The sequence below is a fragment of the Oryctolagus cuniculus genome, chromosome 7 (genome assembly GCF_964237555.1).
Source record: "Oryctolagus cuniculus chromosome 7, mOryCun1.1, whole genome shotgun sequence".
NCBI lineage: Eukaryota > Metazoa > Chordata > Mammalia > Lagomorpha > Leporidae > Oryctolagus > Oryctolagus cuniculus.
The window spans coordinates 131,790,686-131,812,696 of NC_091438.1; the positions used below are offsets into that span (position 1 = coordinate 131,790,686).

The 22,011-nt window shown below is 38.5% G+C and overlaps 1 protein-coding gene across 22 annotated transcripts in view; it reads left to right on the plus strand.

Annotated features, from left to right (window-relative positions):
- SCMH1 (Scm polycomb group protein homolog 1) overlaps positions 1–22,011 on the plus strand; it is a 232,472-nt gene that overhangs the window by 62,407 nt on the left and 148,054 nt on the right. For 11 of the 22 annotated variants that reach the window (XM_051857880.2, XM_070078660.1, XM_070078670.1 and 8 more), the window contains 3 exons: positions 4,280–4,409; positions 14,993–15,055; positions 15,566–15,589. In XM_051857880.2, coding sequence (XP_051713840.1) covers positions 4,397–4,409; positions 14,993–15,055; positions 15,566–15,589 — 100 coding nt within the window. In that variant the 5' untranslated portion in view covers positions 4,280–4,396. Of the gene's footprint in view, positions 1–3,698; positions 3,870–4,279; positions 4,410–14,992; positions 15,056–15,565; positions 15,590–22,011 lie in introns of all 22 variants that reach the window. The other 11 variants (XM_070078662.1, XM_070078664.1, XM_051857882.2 and 8 more) reach the window with 6 other exon arrangements.

A 22,011-nucleotide genomic window follows, 5' to 3' on the forward strand; every position in this document is an offset into this window, starting at 1 on the left:
TAGAATACCAGAAGTTATTCTTTCATCTGACTCTATTTTGATATTCTTTATACCTCTATATTCTTTATGCCTCCCCTCTCCCCCCCATAGTCTTTGTTGTCTCTAGTAATCACTATTCTGCATTCAAATTGGCTTTTTGTTTGACTTCCACGTATGAGAGAGAACATGTGTAGTTTGTCTTTCTGTGTCTGACTTACTTCACCAAGTATGTAAGTTTAATAAAAATTAAATATAATTGAACATATAGCTCCTCAGTCATGCCAGCTACATTTCAAGACTGAATAGCCACCTGTGGTTGACTAACAGCTACTCACTGGACAACATAGGTATAGAACATTTCTGTCTTCACATTTCTGTGATGTTCTATTGGATGGTACTACTCTAGATATTGGTAGTCTATGCTCTTGTGCCTTTTCCCAGAAATCAAAGAGGACATATTTTCCAAGGTATTCCAGAGATAACTATCTTAATATTTTAGGTCTCTGAACCTCCATCTTGGGGATTCATGTTACTCTTCTTTTCTAGCCCCTTAACTTCATTGCTATCTTTTGGACACTTTAATTTCCTCTAAGAAGATTATACTACCATAATTTTTAAAGGTCCCAGGAAACAGTAGAAAGAAGAACCAAAGTAAAAGTAATCATCACAGCACATAAACAAGTCTAGTACCTGCTAACACTAACCGATAGAATAAATAAAGGGGAGAGTGATCCAACATGGGAAGTGAGATACTCAGCAGACTCATAGAGTGGCAGATGTCCTAAATAGCACTCTGGCCTCAGAATCAGCCCTAAAGGCATTCGGATCTGGCTGAAAAGCCCATGAGAGTATTTCAGGCATGGAAAGCCAAGACACTCTGGCAAAAGATCTCTGTGAGTGAGATCCCAGTGGAAAGAACAGGTCTTCAAAGAAGGAGGTACCTTTCTCTGAAGGGAGGAGAGAACCTCCACTTTGACTATGACCTTGTCTAAACAAGATAAGAATCGGAGAACTCAGAGGGCTTCCATAGCCTTGGCAACTCATGACTGGAGCATAGGGAGACTACTGATGCCATAGACAGGAGTGTCAATTGGTAAAGTCAACAACAGGAGTCACTGTGCACTTACTCCTCATGTAGGATCTCTGTCCTTAATGTGCTGTACATTGAGATTTAATGCTATAACGAGTACTCAAACAATATATTTCACTTTGTGTTTCTATGGGGGTGCAAACTGTTGAAATCTTTACTTAATGCATACTAAACTGATCTTCTGTAAAAAAAAAAAAAAAAAGAAATTATCAATTCCCAACTTGACTCTCACTGGGATTAAACATGACAATAGGTCTGATCTGATTTCATCATCATTTAAAAAATCATCTATTATTTTTCACTTTATGTTTCTGTGTGAGAGCAAACTGTTGAAATCCTTACTTAATGTATACTAAGCTGATCTTCTGTATATTAAGATAATTGAAAATGAATCTTGATGTGAATGGAAGGGGAAAGGGAGTGGGAAAGGGGAGGGTTGCGGGTGGGAGGGACGGTATGGGGGGGAAGCCATTGTAATCCATAAGTCGTACTTTGGAAATTTATATTCATTAAATAAAAGTAAAAAAAAAGTAATCATCACAGATTTTTTTTTTAGTTTAACTTAATTAGCTGAATTTTCTTGTTTTTCTTTTTTTAAAACTTTTATTTAGTAAATATAATTTCCGAAGTACAGTTTATGGATTACAATGGCTTCCCCCCCCATAATTTCCCTCACACACGCACCCCTCCCATCTCCTGCTCCCTCTCCCATTCCATTCACATCAAGATTCATTTTTAATTATCTTTATATACAGAAGATTGATTTAGTATGTATTAAGTAAAGATTTCATCAGTTTGCACCCACATAGAACATAAAGTGTAAAATACTGTTTGAGTACTAGTTGTAGCATTAATTCACATTGGACAACACATTAAGGACAGAGATCCCACATGAGGAGTAAGTGCACAGTGACTCCTGTTGTTGACTTAACAATTTGACACTCTTGTTTATGGCGTCAGTAATCTCCCTAGGCTCTAGTCATGAGTTTCCAAGGCTATGGAAGTCTGTTGAGTTCACTGATTTCGATCTTATTTAGACAAGGTCATAGTCAAAGTGAAAGCTCTCTCCTCCCTTCAGAGAAAGGTACCTCCTTCTTTGATGGGCCATTCTTTCTACTGGGATCTCACTTGCAGAGATCTTTCATTTAGGGTTGTTGTTGTTTTTTGTTTGTTTGTTTGTTTGTTTGTTTTGGCCAGAGTGTCTTGGCTTTCCAGATATTTTTTAAAAAGATTTATTTATTTATTTGAAAGTCAGAAAGTTCCACAGAGAGAGGAGAGGCAGGAGAGAGGGCTTCCATCCACTGGTTCCCTCTGCAGTTGGCCGCAATGGCCAGAGCTGCGCTGATCTGAAGCCAGGAGCTTCTTCCGGGTCTCCTACATGGATGCAGGGGCTCAAGCTCTTGGGCCATCTTCCACTGCTTTCCCAGGCCATAGCAAAGAGCTAGATAGGAAGTAGAGCAGCCGGGACTCGAACTGGTGCCCATGTGGGATGCTGGCACTGCAGGTGGCAGCTTTACCCGCTATGACACAGCGCTGGCCCCATCACAGATATTACATAGAATAGTTACTTAAGGTGTTAATAGTCAAAATCTTAGCAGCTAACTAGTAACAGATAGTAATGTATTTTTTTGTAAGTACATTGTATTATTTAGGATCTGAGTTTTCCCTGTGAGGAAGGTAGTAAACAGAATTTTTTTTCCTTAGTCGTTGTTATCTGCATTATGCACGTGTAAAGAAAGCCATTTTTTCAGTTCTTTGCAACGGTCCAGTGACACAAGTATCGTTGGGGTTATCATTCCTATTTTACTATTAAGAAAACTGAAGTGTGGTGCTTGCTAGCCGAGAGTTACTAGTCAAGAGTGGTAAAGGGAAAATGGTCTTTAAGGAAATATAGAGTTGAGATTCAAACAAGCATAAAATTTTAATTCCAAATTCTGCATTTTTCATTTTGTGTTTTATTTTGCATTTTGCTCTACTTTGCCACCATTCAGACTGTGATAAAGGACAGAGTGAATGTTCTGAGATACTTTCAGAATTACTACAGGCTCATTTGTCCTGTGACCATGTCCTTGGGCTGCCATAACAAAATACCATAGATTTTAGTGACTTAAAATAAGAAATTTTTATTATCACAGTTTGGAGGCTAGAAGTCCAGGATCCAGATGCCAGAAGGATTGGTTTCTGTTGAGGCCTCGCTCCTTGCAAATGGTACCTTCTCTCTGTGTCCTCACATGGCCTTTTTGCTCTGTGAGTGAGAAATCTCTCATGTCTCTTCCTTCTCTTTTAAGGATACCAGTCCAATTAGAATAAGGTCCTACTCTTAATGACTTCATTTAGCCTTGGACTTTATTTAACCTTAGTTACCTCCCTTAAAAACCTCCATATCCAGATACAGTCACATGAAAGTTACGGCTCCTCCATATGAATTGTGGCAGTGGGGGAAGGGGAGGCATGGGATGAAGGAAATACACATTAACACCATGTTAATGTGCTTTTAGTATCTTTTTTGTTTGTTAAGATTTATTTATTTTGTTGCCAGCACTATGGCATATAGCATTAAGCCTCTGCCTGCAGTGCTAGCATCCTCTGTGGGCGCTGGTTTAAGTCTTCGTTGGACTTTCCGATCCAGCTCCCTGCTGATACATTGTGGAAAAGCAGTGGAAGATGGCCCAAGTACTGCACCCACGTGGGAGACTCAGAAGAAGCTCCAGGCTCCTGGCTCCAGATCAGCCCAGCACTAGCCATTGCTGCCATTTGGGAAGGGAACCAGCACTTGGACCATCCTCCACTGCGCTCCCAGGTGTGTTATTAGGGAGCTGAATTGAAAGTGGAGCAACTGGAACTTGAACTGGTATGCATATGGGATGTTGGTGCCTCAGGCAGCAGCATAACCTGCTGCACCGCAACACTGGCCCCAACTTTTAGTGTCTTGATTTTCTGGCTTACGCTGGTTAGTTGGAAATTATATTCAGTATTTAAATGGGCCCAAATATAGCAAATATATGTAGTTCTGTGAATATAGAAGCTTAATTAAGTTAAATTGGTGGTACTTGCTATGAAGTATCTTCTAATCATGACATTCTGATAAGAAATTTGTATCTAAATATCCTAACTTTTAAAAATAATGTAACACAATTTGTTAATACTTAAAGCTCTCCTTGCTCTACAGGGTAATAAGCAGTCACCCTTCCTCTCTCCTCTGTTTTACAGATGGAGAAATTAACATACAGAGAAACTGATTTGTCAGAGGTCTGAGTAAGGTATTGGAGGATCCAGGGATAAATCCCAGACTTCTTAACTGCTTGATCAGCTTTTAGTCCATTGACTATGCAGCCTAGTGGTAAGTATCTTTTTATACTATCCTAGAAGTGAAAGGGAGATAAAAGACCTAGCAAGGACTCATTCAAGGAATTTTTCATTACTAATTAAACCATCCATTATCTATTATTATCTGTAGCAATGCTGTCACCTTGTCATTATCACAGATTTTCCAGATTGGAAGAAGAACTTGTTAGTGTTGATTTTTAAATGCCTGAAAGTATTTCTATAACAGTTTGGCTACATTAGAGATTATCATTGAGAAAGTAAAGAAAGAAAAACCTATTATATAACAAATGTATTCTCTGTATTAGGTGACATTTAGATACTTTATATTTTCCTACTTAAATGTCCTTAAAACACATAGCCATTTCTGGAAGGTATGCATTCTTATCGTTTTTATGGTGACTTTTTAATAGTGTTAGTTAATTTATTAGAAAAATATCTTGTAAATTTTAGGATTTAGAACCTAATCAAATTTTGGTTTTATGGAAACCAAGAACCTTTTCAAAAATCTCTTTATGTTTAAGGATAGTTTTCTGGTTTGCTATATTCTTACACTTTTTTACCTGTTGCAAGAGACAAGTGGGATAATTTAACTTATATAAGATTATGTCAAACTTGCTCTTCTCCTTGACGCTGAAATCATGCTATCCAAAATAGGATTCTTTCAATTACTGGGGAACAACCAAGCCATATGAAAACAAAGAGTATAATATGGGCCTCCAGAACCAAGGCACCGTAGGCCTTTAGTATTCTCTTTTCCAGCCCTCACATCTGCTTCTGTCTGCCCATTGTTTTTCTGGTTAAGATAGATCTGCTTTGTCTGTTATAGTAAAAATAATATGGCCACTGATAGTGACCTCTTTTTACTTCTCCTATCTTAGCCTACCCCTCTGCCATGTGCCTTATGCCCCAAAAACACTGAATTGCAGTTATCTGATTTGGCACTGTCCAGCAGAAATATAATGTAAACCGTGTAAGTTAAAATGCTCATATCCTATATAATAATACCTGAGTTCAATTCCTGACTTCTGAATCCAGCTTCCTGCCAGTGCAGACCTCGGGGAGTAAGGGACAGTAGTGATGGCTCAAGCAGTTGGCTTCCTGCCACCCACACTAACTGTAGTGCTTTTTGTATTTTAAGTATTAGTCCCTCTGTCACAATTATTTTGATGAGAACATGCATTGAAGTATTGACATCTTAATGTGTATACTTTTTTTCTCATTGTATAACTGTTTCTGAGTTTGGTAAAAAGACATTTTTAAGTTTTTGCTATGTGCTCGTGCATAACCTCCATGTATCTAAAGTGATGGAGAGGGGCTGGCATGGTGGCATAATGGGTAAAGCCACCACCTGCAGTGTTGGCATCCCATATGGGTGCTGGTTCATGTCCCTGCTGCTCCACTTCTGATCCAGCTCTCTGCTATGGCCTGGGATAGCAGTAGAAGGTAGCCCAAGTTCTTGGGCCCCTGCACCCATGTGTGAGACCTGGAAGGAGCTCCTGGCTCCTGGCTTGTATAAGCGCAGCTCTGGCCATTGCGGCCAACTGGGGAATGAACCAGCAGTTGGAAGACTTCTCTCTCTCTGCCTCTCCTTCTCTCTCTGTGTAACTCTTTCAGACAAACAAATAAATCTTTTTTTAAAAAAATAAAGTGGCCGGCGCCGCGGCTCACTAGGCTAATCCTCCGCCTAGCGGTGCCGGCACACCGGGTTCTAGTCCCGGTCGGGGCGCCGGATTCTGTCCCGGTTGCCCCTCTTCCAGGCCAGCCCTCTGCTGTGGCCAGGGAGTGCAGTGGAGGATGGCCCAGGTGCTTGGGCCCTGCACCCCATGGGAGACCAGGAAAAGCACCTGGCTCCTGGCTCCTGCCATCGGATCAGCGCGGTGCGCCGGCCGCAGCGGCCATTAGAGGGTGAACCAACAGCAAAAGGAAGACCTTTCTCTCTGTCTCTCTCTCTCACTGTCCACTCTGCCTGTCAAAAATAAATAAATAAATAAATAAATAAAGTGATAGATATGCCATTTACTGGGCTGGGGAAGCCAAAAAGAGTAACAGGTTACCAGAGTTTGGAATGTCTGATTGATAACCTTGTTAGAAATGGGCTGCAGGTAATTGTATATATAAAGCGTAGAATCTCAAGAGATCAGTACTAGAAATGACAACTTGAGAGTAACCTCGTTGGAGGGGTGAACAGAAGAACTATTTGAATGAAGATACAATCTGAGGTAATGAGGAAGCAATAACTTCAGGCAACTTTATGTTTTCCTGGGTAACAAAGAGAGGAGGGATATGTGTGATTAAGAGAAGGGTAGGGGACCAGAAGATCCCTCACCCTCTTCTCCCATAATTCTGCTTTTGAAATAAATAAAATACAGTTTTTTTAAAAAAAGAAAGCAGGGTGGGACAAGTGTTTAGGGGACTGTTTCTTGTTTTTGGCAGAAGGTAATAGAATGGTAAGAATAGTAGTATAGATGGTCTATTGGAAAGGAAATACGTGCAAAGTCCTTAAGAGAATGAAAGATAGTAGGATCTGGAGCAAAAATAGAGGATTGACTTTTGATAAAACAGATACTCCATGCACAATAGTAGGAGAGAAGTCAGAAAGAATGGTGAATGAGTAGGTTAATTCACTCACCCAACATTAAATGAGCACTGTGTCCTTGGATATATACCATTAAATAAGAGCAAATTTAAAAAATCAAGGAAGGGTTCCTGTAGTTTTTTTTTTAAAGATTTATTTATTTATTTGAAAGAGTTAGAGAGAGGAGAGGGAGGGAGGGAGGGAGGGAGGGAGGGAGGGAGGGAAGGAGAGAGAGAGAGAGAGAGAGAGAGAAAGGTCTTCCATCCATTGGTTCACTCCCCAATTGGCTGCAATAGCTGGAGCTGCGCCGATCTGAAGCCAGGAGCCAGGAACTTCCTCTGGGTCTCCCATGCGGGTACAAGGGCCCACGGACTTGGGCCATCTTCCACTGCTTTCCCAGGCCATAGCAGAGAGCTGGATCAGAAATGGAGCAGCCGGGTCTTGAACCGGTGCCCATATGGGATGCCGGCCCCTCAGGCCAGGATGTTAACCCACTGCATCAGAGCGCCAGCCCCTCCCTACAGTTATTTTTTTTTTTCTCAGTGATCTCTGAATTAAATGCACAGTTATTCTTAAGTGTTGAAAATTAACTGAAATGTGATCACTGTTGAACATGGTGGTGGGAATGGGAGAGGGAAGAGATGTATAATTTGGGACATGCTCAGGCTGACTTGCCCCAAGTGGTGGAGTTGGAAGCATACCGGGGGATTCCAATTCAATCCCATCGAGGTGGCATGTACCAATGCCATCTCACTGTTCCAGGTGATCAGTTTCAGTTCACAGTTGGTCATGGTGAAGGGACTGGGAGTCAAAGGGAACACATAGACAAGTCTAGTACCTGCTAACGCTAACCGATGGAGTAAATAAAGGGGAGAGTGATCCAACATGGGAAGTGAGATACTCAGCAGACTCATAGAATGGCAGATGTCCTAAATAGCACTCTGGCCTCAGAATCAGCCCTAAAGGCATTCGGAGCTGGCTGAAAAGCTCATGAGAGTATTTCAGGCATGGAAAGCCAAGACACTCTGGCAAAAGATCTCTGCGAGTGAGATCCCAGTGGAAAGAACAGGTCATCAAAGAAGGAGGTACCTTTCTCTGAAGGGAGGAGAGAACCTCCACTTTGACTATGACCTTGTCTAAACTAGATAAGAGTCGGAGAACTCAGAGGGCTTCCATAGCCTTGGAAACTCATGACTGGAGCATAGGGAGATTACTGAAGCCATAGACAGGAGTGTCAATTGGTAAAGTCAACAACAGGAGTCACTGTGCACTTACTCCTCATGTAGGATCTCTATCCTTAATGTGCTGTACCTTGAGATTTAATGCTATAACGAATACTCAAACAATATATTTCACTTTGTGTTTCTATGGGGGTGCAAACTGTTGAAATCCTTACTTAATGCATACTAAACTGATCCTCTGTAAAAAAAAAAAAAAAAAAAAAAAAAAAAAAAAAAGAAATTATCAATTCCCAACTTGACTCTCACTGGGATTAAACATGACAATAGGTCTGCTCTGATCTCATCATCATTTAAAAAAATCATCTATTATTTTTCACTTTATGTTTCTGTGTGGGAGCAAACTGTTGAAATCCATACTTAATGTATACTTAGCTGATCTTCTGTATATTAAGATAATCTAAAATGAATCTTGATGTGAATGGAAGGGGAGAGGGAGTGGGAAAGGGGAGGGTTGTGGGTGGGAGGGACGGTATGGGGGGGAAGCCATTGTAATCCATAAGTCATACTTTGGAAAATTATATGCATTAAATAAAAGTTTAAAAAAAAAAAAAAAAAGATCTTTCCCTAAGAGTGAAGTTGGAGGAGGGAATATTTGGGAGATTGAAGAAAAGGAAAAATACATGATTTTTTTTATTGGAAAAGCAAGCATAATGGGAAAATGTCTGATTTCTGGCTAGTATGAAGTGGCATTTGAGGATTGTAGCCATAAGTTTAAAGTGAGACCAGTTGGTTAGCGTTTGTTTTTCTTTAACACTAGTGAGCCGCTGGGGTAGAAAAGGTATAGGTTGATAATGGCTTTAAGCAGAGTTTTGATTATGACTTGTGAGGCAAGTTTGACAAACAGGTGGAAGGGAATTACGAGTGCTTGCCAGAGAGTTATTGTAGTGAAGAACTGTGGAATCTGAGCTGGATAAGAAGAGAATCAAAGACATCATGGGTGATTGAGCGTGAGAAAATGGTACTATAGAGTCAGTAAATGAATCTGAAATTTCAAACAAGGAAAATAATTCCTATTATATAAAAATAAGTGATACATCATCTTTATAGAAAATCCATTTCAAAAATTATAAGATTATAAAACAAAAAGAGGGGAAACCCAGTACCACCACTCAAATATAACCAATTGTCTATTTATTTCCATCTTTTTTCTAGTGGTAGTTTTTGGTGGTTTATTAATTTGTTAGGGCTACCAGAAGAAAAACCAGAGAACTGGTGGTTTAAACAAGAGAAATCTGAAATTAAGGTGTCAGTATTGTTGGTTCCTTGGTGTCTTTTTTTTTTCTGTCCCACCCATGTCCAAATTTCTTCTTTTTGTAAAGACACCAGTTGTATTGGACTAGGGCCCACCTTAATGTAACTTCATTTTAACTTAATCACCTCTTTTTGTTTTAAATTAGTTTATTTATTTATTTGAGAGGCAGAGTTATAGACAGGGAAAGACACAGAGAAAGGTCTTCCATCCACTGGTTCATTCCCCAAATGGCCTGAGCTGGGCCAATCCAAAGCCATAGGGGTTGCCAGTGCCTCAGGTGGAGGCTTAGCTCACTATGCCGCAGCATCGGCCCCCTTACTTACCTCTTTAAAGACTCTGTCTCCAAATACAGTGGAGAGTACAGACTTCATGTAGTTTTGTAATACACAATTCATCCACTAAGATGGGTGCTCTTTGGGGCCGGTGCTGTGGCATAGTGGGTAAAGCCACCACCTGCTGTACTGGCATCCTATATGGGTGCTGGTTCTAGTCCCAGCTGCTCCACTTCCGTTCCAGCTCTCTGCTATGGCCTGGGAAAGCAGTGGGAGATGGCCCAAGTCCTTGGGCCCCTGCACCTGCATGGGAGACCCAGAGGAAGCTCCTGGCTCCTGGCTCCTGGCTTTGGATTGGCACAGTACTGGCTGCTGTGGCCAATTGGGGAGTGAACCAGCGATGGAAAACTTTCTCTCTCTCTCTCTCTGTCTCTGCTTCTCCTTCTCTCTATGTAATTCTTACTTTCAAATAAATAAATAAATCTTTAAAAAAAGTTGGATGCTCTTTGTTTTTAATTTTATATAATTGTGATTTTATCATTGATATAATTTTATCCCATATTTTGCCTGACAGCATTATAGCCTAAACATTTTCCCATTTTAAAAATTCTTTTATTTAAAAAATTTTAAAGAGATATTTTATTAAAATTATACCTATTTATGAGGTACTATGTAATGTTTGGTACATGCATACATTGTATAATGTTCAATAATGGTCAATATATTTATCTCTTCAAACATGCAATATTCCTTTATAGTGAAAATATCCAAAACCCTATCTCCTAGGTTTTTTTTCTATAGGAAAAAAAACATTATACATAGTCACCCAACTGTGCAGAAGAACTCCAGAACTTCTTACTCTTATCTAGCTATAACCTAGTATCTATCAATCAACCTTTCCCTCCCCCTCTCTCTCCCCTTCCCTTTGCAACCCCAGATAACCACCATTATATTTCTTTTTTTTTTTAAGATTTATTTTATTTTTTTTTCAAAGAGTTACAGAGAGAAGTAGAGACAGAGAGAGAGGTCTTCCATCTACTGGTTCACTCCCCAGATGGCCACAACAGCTGGAGCTGCGCCAATCTGAAGGCAGGAGCCAGGAACTTCTTGCGGGTCTCCCATGTGGGTACAGGGGCCCAAGGAGTTGGGCCATTTTCTACTACTTTCCGAGGCCATAGCAGTGAACTGGATCGGAAGAGGAACAGCCAAAACTAGAACCGACACCCAGGGCATTAACGTGCATTAACGTGCTGACCACAGCACCAGCCCCAAGACACATTCCTAACCATTTTTCTTGAGGACTCCAAATTATTTCTTTTTTTTTTTTTAAAGATTTATTTATTTATTTGAAAGAGTTACACAGAGAGAGGAGAAGCAGAGAGAGAGAGAGAGAAAAAAAAGAGAGAGAGAGAGGTCTTCCACCTGCTGGTTCACTCCCCAGTTGGTCGCAACAGTCGGAGCTGCGCCTGTACAAGCCAGGAGCCAGGAGCTTATTCTGAGTCTCCCACGCAGGTGCAAGAGCCCAAGCTCTTGGGCCATCTTCTACTGCTTTCCCAGGCCATAGCAGAGAGCTGGAATGGAATTGGAGCAACTGGGTCTTGAATTGGCGCCCATATGGGATGCTGGTGCTTCAGCCCAGAGTGTACACTGCGCCACAGTGCTAGCCCCTCCAAATGATTTCAGTGATCTCAAGTTGTGTTCTCTTTATTTCTGATTTATGAGAAACTACTTTTATCATATACCAAATTAAGAAATTTTTTTTTCATTTTTATAAACAAATGTTTATTGAGGGCTAATTTTCTTTCTTTTTTTTATTTAGTAAATATAAATTTCCAAAGTACAATTTATGGATTACATTGGCTCCCCTCCATGTAATTTCCCTCCCAATCGCACCCCTCCCATTTCCCGCTCCCTCTCCCATTCCATTCACATCAAGATTCATTTTCAATTATCTTTATATATAGAAGATCGATTCAGTATATATTAAGATTTCATCAGTTTACACCCACACAAAAAAAACACAAAGTGTAAAAATACTGTTTCAGTACTAGTTATAGCATTACTTCACATTGGACAACACATTAAGGACAGATCCCACATTAGAAGTAAGTACACAGTGACTCCTGTTGTTGACTTAACAATTTGACACTCTTGTTTATGGCGTCAGTAATCTCCCTAGGCTCTAGTCATGAGTTTCCAAGGCTATGGAAGCCTTTTGGGTTCGCCAACTTCGATCTTATTCCGACAGGGTAATAGTCAAAGTGGAAGTTCTCTCCTCCCTTCAGAGAAAGATACCTCCTTCTTTGATGGCCCATTCTTTCCACTGGGATCTCACCTGCAGAGATCTTTCATTTAGGTGGTCGTCTTCTTCTTCTCCTTCCTCCTTCCTCCTCCCTCCTTCCTCCTTCCTCCTCCTTCCTCCTCCTCCTTCCTCCTCCCTCCTTCCTCCTTCCTCCTCCTTCCTCCTCCTCCTTCCTCCTCCTCCTCCTTCCTCCTCCTCCTTCCTCCTCCTCCTTCCTCCTCCTCCTCCTCCTCCTTCCTCCTCCTCCTCCTTCCTCCTCCTCCTTCCTCCTTTTTTTTTTTTTTTTTGCCAGAGTGTCTTGGCTTTCCATGCCTAAAATACTCTCATGGGCTCTTCAGCCAGATCCAAATGCCTTAAGGGCTGATTCTGAGGCCAGAGTGCTGTTTAGGACATCTGCCATTCTATGAGTCTGCTGTGTATCCCGCTTCCCATGTTGGATCGTTCTCTCCCTTTTTGATTCTGTCAGTTAGTATTAGCAGACACTAGTCTTGTTTGTGTGATCCCTTTGACTCTTAGACCTATCAGTGTGATCAATTGTGAACTGAAATTGATCACTTGGACTAGTGAGATGGCATTGGTGCATGCCACCTTGATGGGATTGTATTGGAATCCCCTGGCACGTTTCTAACTCTATGATTAGGGGTAAGTCCGAGTGAGCATGTGCCGAACTGTACATCTCCTCCCTCTCTTATTCCCACTCTTATATTTAACAGGGATCACTTTTCAGTTAAAATTTAAACACCTAAGAATAATTGTGTGTTAATTACAGAGTTCAACCAATAGTACTAGAACAAAAAAATACTAAAATGGATAAAGTATTACATTGTACATCAACAGTCAGGACAAGGGCTGATCAAGTCACTGTTTCTCATAGTGTCCATTTCACTTCAACAGGTTTCCCCTTTGGTGCTCAGTTAGTTGTCGCTGATCAGGGAGAACATATGGTATTTGTCCCTTTGGGACTGGCTTAATTCACTCAGCATGATGTTTTCCAAATTCCTCCATCTTGTTGCAAATGACCGGGTTTCATTGTTTTTGACTGCTGTATAGTATTCTATAGAGTACATGTCCCATAATTTCTTTATCCAGTCTACTGTTGATGGGCATTTGGGTTGGTTCCAGGTCTTAGCTATTGTGAATTGAGCTGCAATAAACATTAAGGTGCAGACAGCTTTTGTGTTTGCCAATTTAATTTCCTTTGGGTAAATTCCAAGGAGTGGTATGGCTGGGTTGAATGGCAGGGTTCTATTCAGGTTTCTGAGGAATCTCCAGAACAAACTCAATTTCCAGTGCTGGTGCTGAGGCTCTCGACAGCTGGAGTCCTGAGCCGTGGGTGCCCATGCCCTCCACGTAGGTCTACTGTGTCCCTCTGATTACGGAAGACTTTCCTCTGCTGTTTTTTTCCCAGACTCTTCCCTGAGACTACACAATCTCCACTTTTATTAAACTATCTACTCCTGGATTATCAGTAAGCTCACTCCCTATTCTGCCATCTTGGAACCTCCACCACCATTATATTTCTAACTTCTATGAGATCACCTTGCTTTATAAATCCTACATATGATTTCATGGGAAACTCATCTTTTTGTGCTTAGCGTATTCACTTAACATAATGATTTCAGTTCTGTCCATGTTGCAAATGACAAGATTTTACCCTTTTTATGTCTGAGTAATAGTATCCCATTGTGTATATGCGTCACATTTTATTTATTCATCAATGGATGGACATTTCTGTTATTTCTGTTTCCTGGCTATTGTGAATAGTGCTGTAACAAACATGGGAGTGCAGATGACTGTTCCATAGATGGATTTTATTTCCCTTGGATTGCTGGATCATTTGGTAGTTGTATTTTTAGTTTTTTGAGGAACCTCCATACTGTTTTCCACAATGGCTCAACTTCCTACAGTAGTGTGCAGTATACCCTGCTAACACTTGTTCTCTTTTGTCTTTTTTATAATAGCCACTTTAACTGGAGTGAGATGGTATCTCATTGTGATTTTGATTTGCATGTGAAATCAGAATTTGATTTGATTAGTGGTATTGAATATTTTTATCAATTGCCTGTTGGCCATTTGTATGTCTTTTGAAAAATGACTGTTTAGATCTACTGCCTATTTTTTAATCTGGACTATTTGGGTTTGTTTATTTATTTTGTTCTTTAGTTGTTTGAGTTCCTTATATATTCTGAATATTAACCCCACGTCAGATACATAACTTGCAAGTTTCTCCCATTCTGTAATTTCTCTCTTCTCTCTGTTGATTGTTTCCTTTATTGTGTAGAAGCTCTTTAATTTGATGAAATTCCATTTTGTTTCCAGTGCTTTGGGGGTGTAAGCCAGAAAATCTTTGCCCATTTCAGTGTCCTGTGGTGTTTTCTTCTAGTAGTTTCAAAGTTTTAGGTCTTACATTTGTCCTTAATCAATTTTGAATTAATTTTTGTACATGGTAAGAGAGAGAGGTCTGGTTTCATTGTTTTAATGTGGATAGCCAGTTTTCCCAGCACCACTTTTTGAAATGACTCATTTTTATGTGTATTTTTAGCACTTTTGTCAAAGAAAAGTTGGCTTTAAGTGTATGAGTTTACTTCTAGTCTTTCTGTTCCATTGGTCCATGGATCTGTTTTTTTGTGGATACCATACTGTCTTAACTACTGTAACTTTGTAGAAAGAAAATTTAACAAGAGCAGTTTGTCAAGTGATCATATTACCAAATCTTAATCAGTCTTCTGATTTGAACATTGAGGTGGTGTTCCTTCTCCCTTTTTTCTGTTAATATAAACTATACTAAAGCTTTTAAAATAAAAGTATTTTTCTGTTTTGGAGTATTTACTTAAAACAGAATTTCAGAAATTGATCAATTTATTATAAACCATTAAGACATACTGCTGAAGTGGAGTGTATTACATCATGTTTTTTTGTTCACATGATTATTTTCTCTCTTCCTGCGGTAATAGACTGGAGTGATATCAGAAAACATAAATATGGTCACCTATCAGAGTCTCCATCCCAGTGTCAAGGTAAGATTAAAATCTATGTAGCATGAAAGGGTTTTATTTGACATTTCTTTTTTATGTGGATACCATGCTACCTTAATTAGAAAACATAAATATGATCACCTTTGCTTGTTCTTAGAGGTATGAGTTTACAAATAACTCATGCAATAAGGCAAAAGCAAATACTGAATACTGTCATTTATACAGGCATGTGTTAAGGACAATATACCTTGTTAAGGTGGAAATTAGGACAGCTAGATTCTGAGTACAGATAATCTCAAATTAACTTCATAGTTTTAGGCACAGTTGCTTAGCCTCTCTAGATTGCCCTAGTTTTTACAAATTTAGACTCAAGACTAGGCAGAAATTGATGGCGTACTCCACAGTCACCAATGATAAACTCAGTATCTTTTAAAATGAGAGAATTGGACTAGGCAAACCCTCAAAACCCTATTTTACTCCAGAATTTCACCTTTCTGTCATTTTGATGTTTGTTGTATTGACTTATGCTGTAACGTATTTTCTCTTTATTAGAAGCTGCTGATATCCTGGAGTTAGGTAAGAAACTCTGTTTGTGTTTATGTTAAATAAGTGGACTTACTAAGCCAGGGGTTGAATTTGAAACCATTTTTATCAGCTAGGAGAAGAATTCCATGTGTCTCTGTTTTGTAGTCCAGTGAATTCTGTGCTCTTATCTGCCTAATTATACCATGTAGTTCATCTCAGTCGTCACATCAATTCCCTGTTATCAGGCAGCCACAGACTAAGCTAACAAAAATGGAGGGGATCTGCTTAATGGCATAGAATACAGGGAGGAATGGAAACTAAACCAAACTGGAAGAAATATCTTAATTTGCTGAATCCAGAATTAAATCTCCACCATCCATAAATCAGACTTTGGTAGAATTTTCCCAATAGAAATTACTCATGAAATAAATTGAACCATACTTAAACATAGAGATATTCTAAATTTATTGACTAAATGAAAACTGACATATTAAAATATTATCAAGTAACAAGTCAAACTACTGGATTTGATTTTCATCCTTGCGTAGTGTACTTCAAGACTAGAATTTGAGGAATAAAACTAATATTTATTAATTAGCTTTCAGAGTTTCTATATGAAAATTAGTTTTAATTTCTTAGTAATCTGTTAAAATCCTCCTAAATTGACATAAATATGGATATCCTGATAACTTCATTTTTTTGTTAAAAAATTTTTGTTAAACTATTTTTTATATATTTTATTATTGTAATTTCATGTGTTCAGCTTCGTTATCTGTTTCCTCTTGCCTTGTCTTCCTATGACATATTTTCCATTGCCCACTGACATGGAGATAGCATAAATAGTAAGACACTAAACTAGGAGTCAGAACCCCTGGATTTTTTAAGCACCAGCTCCACCACTGAGTAACTTTGTGACTCTGATCCTTATTTTTTGTAAAATGGGGATAATAACCCCATTCTGCCTGCTTCACAGGGTTGTGAAGAAAATTATGTGAGCTAATGGATGTGAAAACATCTTAAAAACTCTCAAAATTTTTCAACTTTGGAGGATTGTTGTGGTTTCATTCTGGCCAGCAACTATACTCTGACTTTAAGTCAAATCTTGACATTCTTTGAAATGAAGTGTTCTATGAATATGAACTGAAGAAATGAATGAAATGAAATAATGCAGGTAAAGGTGCCTGGCAATTGATAAACCAATGATACTTATTTTTGATTATTCCTAAAAACTTTCTTCAAACTTTCCAACGCGCTGATGTATGGTGAGAAAACCATGGACACAGGAGTCAGACGGGCTTCAGTTCAAATTCCTTTTTCCTGCTTACCTTTTTTTGTTTTTGTTTTTTTTCCAACTTACTTAATCTTCCTGAGCCTATTTAATCATCTTTAAAGGGAAAATAAAGCCTGAACGTGTTGGAGTAAACATAGGAAATACTGAATGCAGTCTGGAGTGATGCAGGCACATGGAAAGCATTTAGTGACAGCCACTATGTTAGTTTCTATGCTGATATGAATGATAACAGTTACAGCTTAATGTCAACTTCAGGCATGTTGTAAATATCCTGCTAGTTAGTGGAGAGTTGTGAAATGTTGATATTCAATTTACATAAGGTATATTTAGTTATTAATGATAGTAAAATTTGAAAGTGTTTTTTCTCATGAGAGTATGGGGTAACATATACATATATTCTGATACACATTTTTTAATAGGATGTAATCATTTTCTGGTTTTTTTTTTAAAGATTGATTTATCTATTTGAATGTCAGAGTTACAGAGAAGAGAGAAGGAGAGGCAGAGGCAGAGAGAAAGAAATCTTCTAACCGATGGTTCACTCCACAAATGGCAACACTGGCTGGGGCTAAACCAAACCAGAGCCAGGAGCTTCTTCTGGGTCTCCTATACAGGTTCAGGGGCCCAAGGACTGGGCCATCCTTCTGCTTTCCCAGGCCATTTGCAGGGAGCTGGATTGGAAGTGGAGCAGCCGGGACTCGAACTGAGAGACTGGAACTGATTCCCATATGGAATGTTGGCACTGCAGGTGGAAGTTTTACCTGCTGTGCCGCAGTGCCAACTGCGATATAACTCTGATATGAATTAATCCTTTATTCCTATCAGCAGACAGCAGACAAGAGTCAAACTGAAATAAAATTCAGATTTGTGGAATCTCATGAGTTGGGAAAGACATTAAAATAATCATCATTTGTCCAATATTTCTAATTTCAATATTCTGAATTTCTTACAAAATGTTTTAAACTCTTCAAGCTGGTGGGGACTTAAACTCTTTAGGTAACTCACTTCATACTTAAGTATTAATTGGACTGAAATTTGTTTCTTCATAATTTCTATTAGTCATACTTCTAACTTTAGGGCCATGTAGAACATGTTTAGTCTATTTTTCAGTCACTGGCCTCTGGTTATTAAAAGGAAGCTCATGGCACTACCTCCTCACTGCCACCGTGCCATTTTCTCCCTCCCTCCCTGCCTCCCTCCCTCCCTCCCTTCCTTCCTTTCGTAAAGATTTATTTCATTTATTTGAAAGACAGAGTTATAGAGAGAGGTAGAGACAGAAGGAGAGAGGTCTTACATCTGCTTGTCCACTCTCTAAACAGCAGGGAGCTGGATCAGAAGTGGAACAACCAGGACTCGAACCAGCGTCCACATGGGACACCAGTACTTCAGGCCGGGGCTTTAACCCACTGCACCACAGCACTGGTCCCTATGTTGCTTTCTTAATTTGAGTCACCATCATCTCCAGCTACATTATTGGCACAGTTCCTTTAACTAGCCTTCCTTCCTTCAACCTTACTGCCCTCCAGTGTGTTCTTCACACTGCAGCCAGAATGGCACCACTTTCAATCTCCTCATTAATCTGGGATGTGAGACCCTTTGATGCCTGAACAGTGCCTTTACCGACAACTTATTTTCTAAATTACTCTTTTTCACCCCACAACCACATCAAAAGATCCAGTTTTTAGAACTGATCTTTCTCCCTTCCAAGACTTTATGTGTGCTTTTCTTTCTGTATGAAACAAATAAAAATGCCTTTCTTTTTGATAGACTCCTGCTTATATTCTTTTATATTGTAGCTTAGAAGCCTAAAAATTGCTTCCTCTGTAATCTCCCTATGCACCAGTCATGAGGTTCCAAGGCTATGGAAGCCCCTTGAGTTCTCCGACTCTTATCTTGTTTAGACAAGGTCATAGTCAAAGTGGAGGTTCATAAGATAAGAGTCGGAGAACTCAAGGGGCTTCCATAGCCTTGGAAACTCATGACTGGTGCATAGGGAGACTACTGATGCCATAAACGGGAGTGTCAATTTGTAAAGTCAACAACAGGAGTCACTGTGCACTTACTCCTCATGTAGGATCTCTGTCCTTAATGTGCTGTACATTGAGACTTAATGCTATAACGAGTACTCAAACAATATATTTCACTTTGTATTTCTATGGGGGTGCAAACTGTTGAAATCTTTACTTAATGTATACTAAACTGATATTCTATAAAAAAAAAAAAAAACAAGAAGAAGAAGAAATTATCAATTCCCAACTTGACTCTCACTGGGATTAAACATGACAATAGGTCTGATCTGATTTCATCATCATTTAAAAAATCATCTATTATTTTTCACTTCATGTTTCTGTGTGGGAGCAAACTGTTGAAATCTTTACTTAATGTATGCTAAACTGATCTTCTGTATATAAAGATAATCTAAAATGAATCTTGATGTGAATGGAAGGGGAGAGGGAGTGGGAAAGGGGAGGGTTGCGGGTGGGAGGGACGTTATGGAGGGGAAGCCATTGTAATCCATAAGCTGTACTTTGGAAATTTATATTCATTAAATAAAAGTTAAAAAAAAAATTGCTTCCTCTGGGAAGCCTTCCATAAACCCTCCAGATGCTCCTATAGCACCCAATGTCTTTTTCAAGTGCAGCAGTTACCACAGTTTGTTAACAATTGTTTAGTCCAGTCCCTCACTAGAAAAAAGCCCTGTGAGGGCAAGGACAATATTTTGGTCATGATTAGCACCTAGCCTAACATTGTAATTATATGTTTTTGGGTGAATGGATGAGGAAATGGCTTTGAGACTTCACTTTCATTTTCATGCGAAGTATTGTTTCTTAACTGGTCCTCAGAAGACATGGTTTGGGGTCTATGTACCACTAGGTTACCATTAGACTTTGATTTGCTCTATCTCTCTTGAAGTATAGCTCCAAGAACTAAATTTAATATCCCACGTGTGATTTTACTAGTTTGGAAAAGAGTAGGACTTTTACTTGTGTGTTTCTTTGCTGCTTTTCATTCACTCAAAAATCTTACTGTGCTTCATTAAGTTTCAGGTATTCTATTAATCAGGGAAGATTAAACACAAATAAAAATAGCCCCTATCCATAAAGAGTTTACAAAATCATTGTAATGCTATGATGTGATGAGTGTGAAAATAAAGATGTAACCCGATGTGGTGGGCAATAGGGAATGGTGGAATTTGTTCTGGGAAGACAGAAAAAATGAAAAGGTTTTTCAGAGAAAGTAGCATTTTTGCTGCACTTTAATCACCAGCTGTGGGCAGAGATATGAGGCCTGTAAAGGCAAAAGTTTGTTTTAGAAGACTTTATGCCCCTTTCTGGCTTGATTTTCTTATTTCAAGCTACCTGCTTCAACCCTCCAGAAAGCCTCTGACTTCTTCTCCCTAATACTTTCTTTCTGTTGCCTAAAAAGAACAATGAATTTGCTCTAGCAGCTTTATTGTATTAAACAAAAACACTTCATGTGGCTTTTATTTTTTATTCCTTTTATTTTTTGAGGAGAAAAATCATATAAAAATGTTACTGAAACAGTATCATGGTTGAAACTGCTTTTTATACAACTGCTCCAACATTGAGGCATTTGATGAAAGACTATACCTGAGTATTAAATCACTCCTACTTTTCTCTGCATGTATTTTTGAAACCAAAGACCATGGAGTAGGTATGTGTAGTAATGAAGTCATTGCACTGATACTGAGAGCTGAGCTTTTTCTTAAAACCTCCCTTCTTTAACCAGTGTATTTCATGAGTTCTTTCTAGGAGATTGTATCATGGCATATTTTAAAAGAACACTAAAGAAACAATTTAGTTACAGTTATTTATTTTTAGAAATTACTTTTGCCTAATATTTGATTTTCAGATGACTCATTAAAAATATCAAGTCATTCATAATGAACTGCTTTATGTCTTATTATTTAGATATTTTATTAAGAGTTTAATAAGTTCAATGCCACAATGTATTAATCATCTAGAAAGTGCCAAAACAAGATAGGACTGAAGGTATAACTTTTGAAAGAGACTTGCTATATCAGATATTTTAATTTATTGTGAAATTACATAAAACAGTGCCGCTGGTGTTGGAATAGACAGAGTAATGAAGAACTGAATATAGCATCTAGAAATTGATCTAAAATCATATAAAAATTAATAAAAATATCAAGGTGATATTTAAAATCAATGGAGAGAAGATGACTTAATCGCTAGATCTCATTGGAGCACATTCATTGAATAAATGTGAAAGGAAAAAACTATATCCTTGCCTTATTTGTTTCACAAAATAAATTTTGAATAGATAAAATGTTTAAATATAAAAACATGAATTGAGAGAAGTCCTAAGAGAAAAATAGGTTAACATTTTTATAATACCGAAGTAAGGAAAGCATGATATGAAACCAAGAAGTCTTTAAAAAAAAAGACTGAGACTGATAAACCTTACTAGACTGAAAAAAACTTCACCATATATGACATCCAAAGAATTAATATCATTAATTTACAAGGATATCTCAGAATCTGTGAGAAAATAAAAGAATACATCAGCATAAAAATGGCAAAAAATAACCTGGCTCATAAGCCTAAAAGTATCCTCAACTTTATTCATAGTCAAAGGATTGTGAATAAAAATGTAACAGTATTTTTTTTCACTGATGAAATTTATCAGCACTCTTCTAGCAAAAATTTGAGAAACACACTCATGAGCTTTTTGTGGAAATAGAATTGTCATAATCTTTTTAGGGGATATTTTAGAAGTATATAATGTGTCAAAATCTAAAATGTGCATACTTTTTGTCCACTAATCCTACTCTTTGGAATTTTTCTTAAGGAGATCATCTTAAAAGTATTCAAAGATATGTGCACACAGATACTCTTCAAAAAATTAGAAGACACTTAAATGACCATGGATGGTATTTAATAAATATTCGTATTAAGTTACATAAATTATGGCACATATAGACAACAGAACACTAGACAATAATATTGGAGTGGGATTTCTGATCTAAAGATTTTGATTACCCTTTGATTACCCTTACTGCTTTAAGGAATTTGAATTCCACATTAAGATGGAACAAAGTAGAATTCTTGTAGAGGAACGTGGCCAGAATAGCAGCCAGCATGAATAGCCAATATGGCAAGTTAGGAGCAGTTGAGAAATATGGTACACATTTAGAGAA